Source organism: Kogia breviceps, chromosome X (assembly GCF_026419965.1).
Source record: "Kogia breviceps isolate mKogBre1 chromosome X, mKogBre1 haplotype 1, whole genome shotgun sequence".
NCBI lineage: Eukaryota > Metazoa > Chordata > Mammalia > Artiodactyla > Physeteridae > Kogia > Kogia breviceps.
In genome coordinates this window covers 121,476,591-121,491,224 of record NC_081330.1, presented here as the reverse complement: position 1 = coordinate 121,491,224, position 14,634 = coordinate 121,476,591, and the positions used below count along the sequence as shown (strand labels likewise).

Here is a 14,634-nt window from a genome sequence, read left to right as displayed (position 1 = left end):
ATTCTTTCATGGAACTCTTTCTAAGAGAAATAAATTTAGTCTCCAATTTTAAATCCTGGCAGTTCCAAAGGTTTGAAGTAATTCCAATTGAATAAAAGTAAGTCAAGTGTTTTCACGAGTTTTTAGAAAGATTAACAAAATAGATTTGGCAAGGAAAGGCAATGAGAAATAAAAAGCACATATGGGAACAACAAATAATGAAAAAGTTGAAAAATGACCATCCTATTTGGCAATCTTGCTTTGCCAAATGAAACCACAAATTATTGTGTATATCTTCCCCCGACTTCTTAAACCTGCTTCTCAATGATATTTTATTCATTCATTCATTCAGTTATTCAAAACTTTAACCACCTAAGGACTTCCCTGGTGGCACAGTGGTTAAGAATCCACCTGCCAATGCAGGGGACACAGGTTCGAGCCCTGGTCTGGGAAGATCCCACATGCCGCGGAGCAACCAAGCCCATGAGCCACAACTACTGAGCCAGCACTCTAGACCCCGCGAGCCACAACTACTGAGCCCGCGTGCCACAACTACTAAGCCCGCGTGCCACAACTACTGAAGCCCGCGCACCTAGAGCCCATGTTCCGCAACGAGAAGCCACTGCAATGAGAAGACTACGCACCGCAACGAAGAGCAGCCCCCTGCTCGCTGCAACTAGAGAAAAGCCCACGCGCAGCAACGAAGACCCAACACAGCCAAATTAATTAATTAATTAATTATTTTTTTAAAGTGGATGTTTATTAAAAAAAATTTAACCACCTTATATGTACAAAACATCAGAGGGACTTCAAAGGCTATAAGGCAATTCTTTAAACTATGTAGTATTTGATGATCTATTTCAGCATTTTTTTCTTGATGTGCAGAAAATTATTTTTTTCAAGCCTAAATATGCAACTCAATTGAAAAAAACCAACCCTCCATATTTGAGCTTTCTGAAATGTGAACAGTGGGCAAACATCCTAGTTCCACATTGTAGGGAAAATATAATCTAAGGGGTAAAGAATCCAAGCTTATACTTGGGACTCTGAACCATTAAGCAACTGTTGAAGTGGCCCTTTACTGGATCTTGCCCTTAATTATGAAGCTCATGCAGTCTTAGGCTTGGGTTTCAAAAATCATTAATAATTACCCTTAAATGGCAAACAAAAGGAAAATTTCATAATCAGGGTGGTGTATCTGTAAAGACTATAAAAGTCGCAGGATCCTGCTCAGCTTCTCACACCCCTATTTGATTCTTCCAGCTGCCTCACTGCTGGACAACCAGGTAAGCGTGATTTTAGTACTACCTGTAGCTGCTTCTGCTTCCTTTCAGAATGGTGTGAAAGATCACGGTCTAGAGAAAAAGTGGGTTTGTGCCATCTAAAGATATTACCAGTAACTTAAGAGGCTAGAAGCTGAAGATCACAGCCTACAGAGTACAGAGCAGGTACCTAAAAAGTGAAAAATGTCATAATTACTGGTAAAAGTATTTGGCTCCAAAGACTATCTTCTAACAGATGTACTCTAAAAACAGACATTTAACAACCTATCTAAGATGATTATTTTTAAAACACGTTTTCAGTCACTGGTACGTTGTGATTCCCCCAGTTCCCGCCCCCTCTCTCCTCCTCCTCCTCCTCTTTATCTTCACCTCTCCCCTTTTCTTTATTCTCTCTCACCTATGCCAAGGAAACAGCCCAAAAGCACTCAACTCCTGCTGGCAATCATCAGTATAAAATACTTCAGCTTTTTGGTAAGGTCATTTCTTTCCCAATTTACAGGACACCAAAATGAGCACAAACAAGTTTCCTGAAGAACTGAAGAGCATTTTTGAAAAATACGCAGCCAAAGAAGGTGATCCAAACCAGCTGTCGAAGGAGGAGCTGAAGCTATTGATTCAGACTGAATTCCCCAGTTTACTGAAAGTGAGTATACCGCCACAGAGCCCGCTGATGGGGCGGCGATGGTGGGAAGGGAGGAGAGAAGAGAGGAAAGGACGCGGGGAGAGGCTGAGGTCTGCGACTGAGGCAGAGAGCCCAGCAGCCCAGGCATGCGCATCACCGGAGGGAGGGCGCTGGAATGTGTGCTTTCCTCCCCTGAGGGCAGGCCACATTTCAGAAGGCAAGCTCCTAGAAAGCACGGGCTACGCCTTCTATTGCCCACAGCCTTGACACAGAACTCCCCAGGACCAGCCACGGTAAACAGAAGCCCTGATCGCACTCTTACCAAGCTAGGCCTGGAAGACCTGCAGGTTGCCAAGCAAACACACAAGCCTGGATTCGGCACCCCTGTGCCAGGCTGTAGGAAAACAACGAGGCCTGTACGGTTATAGGAGCTGGACTTGGATGTGCTCCTCTGTTATAGGTAGGATCTCTCAACTAGACCAACACTTACTTGGCAGTCTGTTAAGAAAACCGGCTTCATGCTGATAAATTGCCCTCTGGCGACACCCATTTCTATTTCAAAAGCATTTACATTTGTGTTAATTTGTGTTAAGCACCTAAATTTGTGCTAATGAGCAACCAGCGTTTCTAAACAACTTTCAGGAAAGGATTACATTTCCTCAGCCGTAAAGTTTCTGATCAAAACCATCCCAGAGTTATCAAAATCAAAATGCATCTAGGGGCAATAAGGAATAGGGAAAGGTTGATTCTCTTTGCTCCAATACACTTTCTTTCCCTTGGAACTAAAAACCATCTTCAAAATGGAAGCAACTGTGCAATTACCGGTTACATTTGACTTGGTCCCTACTTAGCTCTAACTTCAGAACTTGGTTCTCAGTTTTTAACCAGAAATGTCCCTTCTGTCAATACGACATGTGAGAAGGTTTCTAGTTTTAGTTGTTAAGGTTTCTGTTTTTAGTACTAAAAAGTGAAGTAGCTGAATTCGATGACCTTATAATCGATATTGTCTTATAGTTAAAATGTGAAATAACTTAAAAAGTTAAAGGTACTAGCAGAAAGAGACTTTCTAATTAAAAATAAAAACCAGTGTTTCTGAGAAAGATTCAGCTTTTCAAAAAACTCTTAAATCTTTCCAAAAGGAAGAAAAATAATAATAGGAATAATAGAAAATAATAAGAAAAAGAAGAAAAATAATAATCTGACCGGAAAGCCTAGGCAATCTATTCTAACAAGTTGTTTTTAAATAAGATAAGATTGGTGAATTTTTCTGTATTTTTCTATATTTTATGTATTTCCTATAAAAAGCACATATGACTTTTCTAATTTGGATAAAGGTAGGAAGACTAATGGTAAGTTGTGAAAAGTCTACTTATCAAGTCATGTACTGATTATATTTCCGTATGGATTTCTAAGGTTTTCTAAGCTATACTCTGTTTACATCACATCACCTTGTATGGTTTAGAACCTAGCAAGTGCTTCAGGAAAACAGTGCTTGGTATTTATAAAACAGATGCTAAATAACGAACACCGTTTGGTCTTGTGAGCACAGCTAAATGCCAAGTGTCTTTACAGGAATCTTAGGGATTAAAGCATACCTTGATGTAGAGATTTGCTGCACAACGATGTGAACATACTTAACATTACTGAACCGTACACTTAAAAATTGTCAAGATGGGGAATGTTATCTTTTTTTTGTGTGTGTGTGTGTGTGTGTGTGTGTGTGTGTGGTATGCGGGCCTCTCACTGTTGTGGCCTTTCCCGTTGCGGAGCACAGGCTCCAGACGCACCGGCTCAGTGGCCATGGCTCACGGGCCCAGCCACTCCGCGACATGTGGGATCTTCCCGGACCGGGGCACGAACTCGTGTCCCCTGCGCCGGCAGGCGGATTCTCAACCACTGCGCTACCAGGGAAGCCCAGGGAATGTTATCTTATGTGTTTTTTTAACCACAATTTAAAAACATTTTTTGAAGCTGACTTATAAACTAAACTGTTATTTCAATAGGTTTCCTGGGTACTATTTCGCCACAGAGACTCCTAACCTGAAAGTCAGAGTTGTGATGGCTTTAAGATTTGAGTTGTACGGCAGTGGAGGGGCTCAGAACAAGTCTCCCTGAAATATGCCACTTCAGCATGAAGATTACTTGGAACTAAAAGCAATCAAAACCCAAAGATTCAGGGAAAGCTCTTTACCTCCCACTCAACTGCCTACATTTACACTGCAAAGAAGAGAGCTCTTCTTTTACCAGGAAGAGAGCTCTTGCTAGAGATTCCTTTTTTCCTAAGAAATTTATCTGTATAACAGGCCAAACTTTTGTTTTCCAAACATCTCTGCCTACCTGTGAATGGCCTTCCTTCCTTTTGTAGCCTTAGCCCAGGATGTTATATAAGACTCAGTTACCTGGCTTTCCTTTGGGTATCATATTTTTATGGGGTACCCTGTACATATGTAATTACATTTGTTTTTCTCCTGTTGATCTGTCTATGTCAATGTACTTAATAGACCAGCCAAAGAACCCAGAAGGGAAGAAGGGAAATTTTTCCACCCCTACAGCAGAGACAAAAATGAATTCTGCTTAATTCGCTACAGGAATACCAGCAGTCAAAAGGGAGTTGAGCCGAACCTGATCTGATGTAACAAGCAGTGGTTCTCTGAGTAGTCAGTCCTGGACCAGCAGCATCAATACTGCCCACGAACCTGTTGGAAATACAGATTCTCAGGTCCCACCCCAAGCCTAGTGAATCGGAAGCTCTGGGAGTAGGACCACCCATCAGTTTGGGTTTACTAAGGTCAGCAAGCCCACCTGGTGATTCTGACGTATGCCAAAGTGTGAGAACCACTGAACCAAAGTCATCCTGCATACCATAGCAGTGGGCTGCAACCCGGGGTTTGGGAAAAAACTAGGGTGGTCGCTAATTAAGGGGTTGAGCTCTGGAGTCAGTGTTTGAACCCCAAGCCCTCTACTTACCAGCTGGGGGCCCTGAGCAAGTCAGCGGGTGTCTCAAAGCCTCAGTTTCCTCATCTGTAAAGTGGATCTCCCCCACACAGCAGCTGGGAGAATTGCACAGGCTAAGGAAAAGCTTTGGCACGGGGCTGGCCCATGGCAAGCCTAGGATCACATGCTGGTCCAGCTCTGGGCTGGATGCCAAACCAGCTACCAGGGAAACCTTGGAGCAGGGCCCCTCGGCAGTCAAGTAAAGCCCTGGGACTTGTTCTCAAAAGAATGATTTAGATTTAGTTTACATAGGAAACCAATTATTTTAAAATACACATTATCAATTTTAAAATAATAAATGTATGATATAGTTTTTTTTTAAAAAAGGGGTAGTCAGTTCTGTGACATGAAGCAATACTACAACTAAAGTTGGTTTTTTCATCTCTATCAGTAACATGTGACTGAAAACTCGATTGCCTTCTAGGAACGCAGACCCAGTGTCTCTAATTTCGGAGAATGTGCAGAAGTAACTGAATCATTTTCTCTCCTCTCTTCTATCCCATCCTTTTGGTCTAAAACCAGGGTCCAAGCACCCTAGATGACCTCTTTCAAGAAGTGGACAAGAATGGAGATGGAGAAGTTAGTTTCGAAGAATTCCAGGGGTTAGTAAAAAACATATCCCAGTGAAGGAAAAAACAAAACATCATTCTAAGAACCGGAAGAAGAGTGCCTGGGATGTGGCCCTATTCTGTACGAAACCACCATTGTCTCCACTTAATTCTTTGCAATTGTAATGATCAAGTAGTGAGGTCTAATTACTAAATAAAGAAATCCTTAGACATGTCTCACCTTGTCAAGTACTGACCCCTGTAGCTTACTAGATTTGAAAGTTACCTTAATTTGATGCATCTAATTTATATATTTATAAAGAAAAAAAAAAGGCCCTGAATAGTTCCATGATCTTGACCGAGACCACAAAGATGGTGGCAGAGATGGAAAGGATTCTGACGAGTCAAACCAACTCCCTCCCTCCACTCGTCCACCAGAATAACCCCCTCCCGGCTCTCCCTCCGCAGCCACGCAGGGCTCACATCATTCCCAACATCAACTCGTATTTCATTCTAGTCAATGGCTAGGGAGAAACAGACTTCACAAAACAGACGCTTGTCTTTAAAGTCATCTCCCAGCACCAGCTGTGCCTCTTGAATCAGGGACCCTTTGGGGGAGCAAAAGGAATGTATGTCCAGAGAGTCAGTTCCATTCCATCATTGAGGGGATGGCCTCGGCTCTAGTATGTGATGTGGAAAATAAAAGGCACAGGAAGGCATAGGGCCCTCCAGCTCTGGCATCCTGCGATGCTGGGACACTGGGTATCTGAGAAACAGCTAGTCCTCAAGTTCTACTAGTTGAATCCAGCTGGGAGGAGGGAAAGTGAGAGGAGCGGGAGAGGAGTAACTTTCTTCTGCCCCTTACCAGACAGTTAAAATGGCAAAGTCAAATCAGTCTAAGTTGGCCACGGCAGCCCACCACAGCAGTGCCCTGGAAGCCAGGTCTTTATCCTGACCACCACTCTCCCCTCCTCGGAAACACCCACAAATCATCAGCACTGCACCCATTCCCTTTGACCAGCATCTCAACCTTTCTGTTCATTATCACTCTCCTAATAAGCCTTGTTAGACATTTTTTTCCCAATTGCCCCTCCAACGAAATTTTCATTCCACATATACATTGTGTGTATACCTGTTGATGTACCACATTCATATCTGCGCTTTAGACATGGTATAAGATGGTTTTGTGACCCATCACCGCCCCTCCAAAGCAATTTTAACCCCCGTGGTGTAAGCACATAGGGCCGCACGACCCCAGAGGAAGAAAACCAGGCATGGCTGGTTTTCTTGACATAAGAGAACCCATTTTTGGCCTAAGCCATTTTGTGATTTAAGCCTGGCCATAATGCTTGTCCTTGAACAGGTCTCAGTAATTAATGACCTTAAGGAAACAATGTAGGAACAAATGACTGTTACCAGGCAAGAGCAGTAACAAGAGCAAAGATAATATATCAGTTGTAAAGACCCCCAGTTCTGTTTCAGCGGTAAAGACTAGCCTGCAGCACTCAACCACCAGATCTACTGGAACCTAAGGGATGATGTTGTTGGCCTTTTCTGACCCTTGTGACTTCAACCAACTAAAGCTTGGACTGTGCGGACCACCCAAGCTCCTTCGTGAATATGCATGTACCCTTAGCTTAAAACGTGCCCAGTTTTCAGGGAGACACTGCTTTGGGAAAGATCCCTGGTGTTCTCCTTACTTGATACAAGTAACAGATCCTTCCTCCTCCCATTCTTTGGCTTGGTTGCATCTTTTGGCTCAATACCCATGAAGAGGTGAACCCAGTTTTGGGGTAACATTGGGAGCAATAGTGCATGCTTTTGAACAATGTTCTTCGATGTTTTTATGTTTAACTCAAGCTCTAGAGCCAAAATTGCCACACTTTACTTTCTGTAGTTGACATCAGAAAGATATGGGATTGGCTTCCCTGGTGGAGCAGTGGTTGGGGGTCCGCCTGCCGATGCAGGGGAGGCGGGTTCGTGCCCTGGTCCGGGAGGATCCCCCGTGCCACGGAGCGGCTGGGCCCGTGAGCCATGGCCGCTGAGCCTGCGCGAACGGAGCCTGCGCTCCGCAACAGGAGAGGCCACAGCAGTGAGAGGCCCGCGTACCGCAAAAAAAAAAAAAAAAAAAAAAAAGAAAGATATGGGATTATTTCCACTTTCAAAATGTAGGAAATGACAACACTGAATGGTTTTAAAACTACACAAGCCCTCCTGAAGATTCTGCTATGACCTTACTCTCAAGCTGAGAATCACTGCCTGAAAAGTACTGCCTTTGAGTCAGTTTTTTTAACCTAACATATTTGAAGTGTGTGCTGGGTATGTCAGTCAAGTTGGCTGCTGTAATTTTCCCAGTAGCTTCAACTGTGCACTTGAAGGCACTCCAAGGTGGGCACACACCCACTCCCCACCTCGTTCACCCTGTAGGGGAGCAGAATTTGCCCCCCTATGTGTCTTTGGCATATTAATTCTTTTAAGCTGGTTATTTTCTAAGAAACAGCAGACATGGGAGAAACGCTGAAAACCAAGTAGAAGTTACCCTGTTGTAAGAAACGTTTACATGCATAGGGAAAATCTCCACTTGTAAGGGTGTCTCCTTGACTGTACCAAGAAGAGGAGGATGACCAAATCTCTAGAAACTTATCAGTGTCAGAAGGCAAAGGCTTACATCTGCATGAAAAGCTCACCCTTGTTTACTGTGCTTTTCCTGGTCACCTCCCATAACTGACTCCTCACCGTCCACACCCTCTTTTGTCTTTAGCCAGAGATGGTATTCAAGGTAAAAGCCTTCTCTCCCATGTATTCATGTTATTCAACTTTTGTGTGATTTGCTCCTGTTAATCTGTCTCATGTCCATTTAATTCTTAGACCAGCCAGAAGAACCTAGAAGGGTAGAGGAAAATGTCTTCCTCCCCAACAACCCATAGAGCGGGCAGGGGGCTGTCCATAGGCTGAGGAGTTGCATCTCAGACAGGCAAGTCCTGGTGATGTAAACATCTAGAACAAGGCCAGTCAGGGTGGCCCAAAGTGGGCCAGGCATAAATGAGTTAGGCAGTAGATAGTGACTTGAGGGCAAGGTAGGGGGAGGTCATATATTTAAATTTGCTTGAACATGAGCTAAAAAAAAAAATCTCTGAAAGGACACAGAAGAAACTGAGGCAGGAGATAGGTGGGCTCCAAGCTAGGCATTTACAACTGGCCTCCTGTTCACACCTCCTGGGGTGAGAAGAAGATGAGCTCCAGGCCAGACATTCATTACCAGCCTCCGGTTTACATTTCCTGGGGCAAGAGACAAACGGGCTCCAGGACTACATATTTATGACCGGACTCCCGTCTATATTTCGAGATCTGCACCTCGATATAAGAAACAGGAACAGGGTAGATAACCGGACACTGGACACTTTTATGGCAGAGACAGAGAGGGCCTAAACCCTGTTAAAAGATCGAGAGGTCATACATTTCCCATCCTTGGGGTAAGGGAGACACTACACATGCACAAAGCCCTTCACAGGGTCAAAAAGGCAGGAGATGCCAGACCACAGTAAGTCCTGCTACCTCCCTCCCAGAGGCCTTTGCGATGAAAGCCATCTTGACTGAGGGGTGACTGAGGGGTGCGTGTACACCCAGGGGAAGGTCCAGAGACAAATTAGCCATGGGGTCAAAACAATACAATTGGCCAAGAAGAAGACGAAGACCCGGACGACTGCCCCCTCATAAAGGGTTTAAACTTGCCAAAGGTGCGCCACCAGGGAAGCCCTCCAGTAAACTTTTCACTTTTCTCTTTAACTTCTGCCTCCTCGCCTGAATTCTTTCTTGACAAGGCAGGCAAGAAGTAGGGACCCAGGCCCTAGCTGCTGGCCCCTGTGGTCCAGTGGTTAGGACTCCCAGTCCGGGAACTAAGATCTTGCTTCCAGCTGCTGCAAGCTGCTGCTTACTGACGCCTGTGTCCAAAATCAAAACTAGTATCAGTGATCACATGTTAGTATGAAACCGAGTCCCCCTAAAACTGAATGCCCCTGCCGAGTTTATGATTAACCTCCCTATTAAAACCTTTTTCCCCTTTCTCATCCCCTCTGACCTCAGTCCTGTGCTAACTGAACAATGATCAACCAGAGTTAGGGGACTAAAAGTGCTCTTGTCAATAACATCCTTAACCTACTCAGGTTGTTTCTCCAGGGCAAGATGAGCTAACAGACCGTCCCCCTCCCCAGGTCATGGACAACCTGGCCAAAGACTCATAAACCTTAGGCATCCTGACTCTTGAAACTGCGATTAACAAATGTCACAAGACAATGATTAGCCCCAGCTTCTTTGTCCTTCCCCTTTTAAAAACCCCAAAACTCGAAGACCAAATTGGAGGGGATCTGAGGCTCACCTCCCACTCCCTTGCTTGGCACCCTGCAATAAACCCTTACTTTGCTGCAAATACCCGCTGTCAGAGTTTGGCTTTCTAAGCAGCGAGCACTCAACCCCGTGCTCGGTTTCAAGGAAAGGACTGGGCAGATGAGGGACCGAGGTGTGAAAGCCACTTCTCACTTCATATTGTATTGTACATTTTTGGTTTTTCAACCCTTTAAACGTCTGTCCCATCAAAAAGAATAAAAGAGGGGCTTCCGTGGTGGCGCAGTGGTTGAGAGTCCGCCTGCCGATGCAGGGGACACGGGTTCGTGCCCCGGTCTGGGAGGATCCCACGTGCCGCCGAGCGGCTGGGCCCGTGAGCCATGGCCGCTGAGCCTGCGCGTCGGGAGCCTGTGCTCCGCAACGGGAGAGGCCACAACAGTGAGAGGCCCGCGTACCGCAAAAAAATAAAAAGAAAAACAAAAGAAAATTTAAAATAAAAAGAAAACATTGGTAAAATACCATATTGTTGCTTTTCATAATGAGCCTCTTTTCATCCTCTTTCTTATTTGGAATAGTCAGAACATACAACCATCTAAATTTTGGGAAGTGCATTGGAACCTACTTCAAACACTCAGAAATTTAACCAGAAAAAAAGAAAAATGAGTTCTAACCCTTCCATCAAGAAACAAAGGAGATTTTTATACACCATGAGGGAATGTTTAAACACAATCTGTACCATTCTAATTCATACAAGAGCATTCTCATAGCATCAAAAGCCTTAAACATTTCTAATGACTAATTATATTCCACTGTAGGGATACCCCTTAATGGTCTCAACTATTTCCCCATTGTGGGGCATTTAATTACTGTCATTTCTGATTCTTCTAACTAATGTTATAGTGAATACCTGTTCACTTCTTTGTCAACATATCAGATTCCTAAGGAGAATTTCGGAGAAGTAAATGTCTGAGTCAGAGGGTATGAATATTTGTATGCTTTGTGAAAGAGACCAGCTAGTTGACTTCCAAAAGGTTGTATGGATTCATATTGCTACAAACAGGCAGCACAGCACCAACTTCACTCCCCAGACAGCATTCATCAGTCTCATTTTAACTACTTCATTAATCACAACAGTACATATATTTTATTATTTCTGGTTTTTATAGGAATCCCCCACTGCAGATGGTACCCAAATTACAGCGCTGCAACTTTCCATTTTTCAGCTTTAAGATGGTACAAAAGCAATATGCATTCAGTAGAAACTGTACTTCAATTTCTGAATTTGGATCTTCTCCTGAGCTTGAGATGTGCAGTATGATCCTCTCGTGATGCCGGGCAGCTGCAGCCACAGCTCCCCATCAGCCGTGCGATCACGAGGGGAAACAACTGATACACGTACAACCATCCTGCACCCAGACAACCATTCTGTTTTTCACTTTCAGTACAGTATGCAGTCAATTATGAAACAGAGCAGGACCCTGCCAGGCCCTCCTGGGTACAAGCCCTTCCTTTGTCTCCTGCCGCTTGTTTGTAGAAAAAGCTTTTGTCTCCTAGGCCTTCCCCAGGTTCCAAAGAGCAGACCCAGTTAATGATTAGAGAAGTGGAAAATGCAGAAACAGAGGAAAGCAATCAAACAAGAAAAGTACTAATAGCTTAAACAATAGAGTCACAGGACTCCTAGTTCCTCCTGAAGGGATAGAGACAACAATCTGACACATATCTTTGAGCTGTTCTGCAGAAACTAAGCGGAAGATGTTGACTACTTGCTCCCCACAAGTACACAGAACCCAGACTGGCTGGAGCCAGAAGACTGATGATTGAGATTCCTAAAACACCACCCTGTTACGTCACCACCAACCAATTAGAAAGGATGTCCATGAGCTGACCAGGTACCCTATGACCCTCTCCCATAATGTTGCCTTTAAAAACCCTTGCCTAAAAGCCATCGGGGAGTTTGGGAGCACTAGCTGCACATTCTCGTTTGGCACCCTGCAATAAACCCTGTCCCATCCTTCACCACAACCCAGTGTCAGCAGAATGGCTTTGCTGTGCATCGGGCAGGTGGACCCAAGTTTGGTTCAGTAACAATTTCATGAGATTTTTTGCACTTTATTATGAAATAGGCTTTGTGTGAGATGGTTCTTCCCAACTGTGGGCTAATGTAAGTGTTCTGAGCACATTTAAGGTAGGCTAGGCTAAACTATGATGTTCAGTAGGTTAGGTGTATTAAATGCACTGACTTCCAATATTCAGGACATAACCCCATCATAAGTCAGGGAAGATCGTTATTCTCCCACTGAGTTTATGGTTGGGTACTGTTTTGTAAAAGATCTTCTTTCTCTTGTTTGAAGCACCCTGTCAAGTTTGTTATGAGATTGTGAGCGCCAGGGTGTAGATACTGTACACTGCCTATTGAGTGTCTATGGTGATACGGGGGTTCACTCTTTTGTTTGAACAATATGATGTGTTAATCAATTTAATTCCCAGGATAAACACACTATCCATTCATGACTGACTATCCCTTAACACTATTAAATTAGACATTCTAATATTCTATTTAAGGTTTTTACATCTTTATTAATAACCAACATTAGTCTATAGCTTGGAGTTTTATTTTTTGTTGTATGTGTTTTCTTGAGTTCTAATGTTTAGGTCGTGCTAGCTTCCCATTTTCGCCTATGTTTTCGATCTCAATCAGCCTCTCACAAAGTAAATATACACAATCTCATTCAATTCCAACATACGTCAAGCACCTACTACAGGCAAAGTATTATACAAGATGCCATAAGAGATACAAATTGTCAGACATCTGAGATGCTAAGTCAGTGATTCTGAGATCAGGCGAGGGAAAGGCTTAATCTAAGAACTGGTATTTCAACTGGGATTTGTAGGAGCAACGCTGAAGACAACGTGCAGAGAAGGGGCAGCACTGGGCATTGAAAAAGAAAGGAAACACAACAAATAAACATCATGTTGTTAAGAAGGAAGACATTTTCCTCTACCCTTATAAGGTCTTCTGGCTGGTCTAAGAGTTAAATTGACATGAGACACATTAACAACAGAAAATCAAAGTTTAATAACATGTATACATGGGAGAGACCCAGGAAAACTGAGTAACTCACCAAAATGGCCAAAACCCTAACCTTAAATACCAACTTCAGGCACAAACAAGAGGTTGTTGAAGGTGGGGAGAGTCAGTTATGGGAGGTGACTAGGAAAAGCACAGTCAACAAGGGCAAGACTGTGATGCAGATTTGTGCACTGCCTGAAGTCTTTTCTCCCCTCTCATCCCTCTGTCTCCCACGCCAGCTGAATCCTCCTAGAGCGCCCATTTCTATTGAAAAGTGTTCAGTAACGAGTACAGTATTTATCAATTACATAATATGTCAAGGTTGGCAGGTATTATCTTACTCATTCCCTGATCCTTCAGGATTAATTTTCACACTGACACTCAAGGACCTCCACAAATTCACACCAATCTCCTTTATTTCCTTCCACTTCTGTACAGGAGAGATGTGCTTCGGCCACACTATTTAATGACCAAATCTTGGACATTCCAGCCTAGCATAAGCCTCCCCTCCTTTCAATGAACTCTCCAAGAGTCTCACAATCTTCCCTTCTTACTGTAACCCACGGTATATCCCCCCTCTCACCACCCCAGACCCTGAATTCTTAAGCATCCAACGTCTACCTGTGCTGTGCAATACCTTGGCCACTACACTAGGTGGCTATTGATATTTAAATCAATTAAAATTAAATAAAATTTAGGGACTTCCCTGGTGGCACAGTGGTTACGAATTCACCTTCCAATGCAGGGGACAAGGGTTCGAGCCCTGGGCCAGGAAGATCCCACATGCCGCAGAGTCACTAAGCCTGTGCACCAGAACTACTGAGCCTGCGCTCTAGAGACCACAAGCCAAAACTACTGAGCCCGCGTGCCACAACTGCTGAAGCCCGCGTGCCTAGAGCTGGAGCTCCGCAACAAGAGAAGCCAACGCATTGAGAAGCCTGCGCACCGCAACAAAGAGTAGCCCCCGATCGCATCAACTAGAGAAAGCCTGTGCACAGCAGCGAGGACCCAATGCAGCCAAAAATAAACTAATTAAATAAATTTTTTAAAAAATTTAATTTAACTTAAAATTCAGTTCCTTCACAGAAGAGAAGACACAAAGACATAGAAAGAGGAGGAAGCAATGTAACCAGGGTGACAGAGATAAGAGTGAAGTAGGCCCTGAACCAAGATGGCAGAGCAGAAGCACATGCTCTCACTCCCTCTTGCGAGAGCACCAGAATCACAACTAACTGCTGGACAATCATCGACAGGAAGACACTGGAACTCACCAAAAAAGATACTCCACATCCAAAGACAAAGGAGAAGCCACAATGAGACGGTAGGAGGGGCGCTATCACAGTAAAATCAAATCCCATAACTGCTGAGTGGGTGACTCACAAACTGGAGAACACTTATACCACAGAAGTCCACCCACTGGAGTGAGGGTTCTGAGCCCCACGTCAGGCTTCCCAACCTGGGGCCCTGGCAACGGGAGGAGGAATTCCTAGAGAATCAGACTTTGAAGGCTAGTGGGATTTGATTGCAGGACTTCGACAGGACTGGGGAAAACAGAGACTCCACTCTCAGAGGGCACACACCAAGTAGTGTGCGCATCAGGACCCAGGGGAAGGAGCAGTGACCCCACGGGAGACTGAACCAGACCTACCTGCTAGTGTTGGAGGGTTTCCTGCAGAGGCAGGGGGTGGCTGTGTCTCACCAAGGGACAAGGACACTGGCAGCAGAAGTTCTGGGAAGTACTCCTTGGCGTGAGCCCTCCCAGAGTCCGCCATTAGCCCCACCAAAGAGCCCGGGTAC

General features: G+C 44.4%; 2 protein-coding genes across 4 annotated transcripts in view; one reads left to right on the top strand and one right to left on the bottom strand.

Annotated features, from left to right (window-relative positions):
- The window catches only part of CTPS2 (CTP synthase 2), a 130,587-nt gene that overhangs the window by 62,335 nt on the left and 53,618 nt on the right, over window positions 1–14,634 (bottom strand). The gene's annotated exons all lie outside the window — the stretch shown is intronic.
- On the top strand, window positions 1,771–5,505 carry S100G (S100 calcium binding protein G). The gene is made up of 2 exons (XM_059050905.2): window positions 1,771–1,905; window positions 5,401–5,505. The coding sequence occupies exons 1-2, from the start codon at window positions 1,771–1,773 to the stop codon at window positions 5,503–5,505; spliced, it is 240 nt and encodes a 79-aa protein (XP_058906888.1).

What these genes read in the sequence shown, in the direction of transcription:
- S100G (XM_059050905.2), top strand. Translation starts at nt 1,771, where the DNA reads ATGAGCACAAACAAGTTTCCTGAAGAACTGAAGAGCATTTTTGAAAAA. An exon ending in AATTCCCCAGTTTACTGAAA is followed by an intron (nt 1,906 to 5,400) that starts GTGAGTATACCG and finishes GTCTAAAACCAG; the next exon opens with GGTCCAAGCACCCTAGATGA.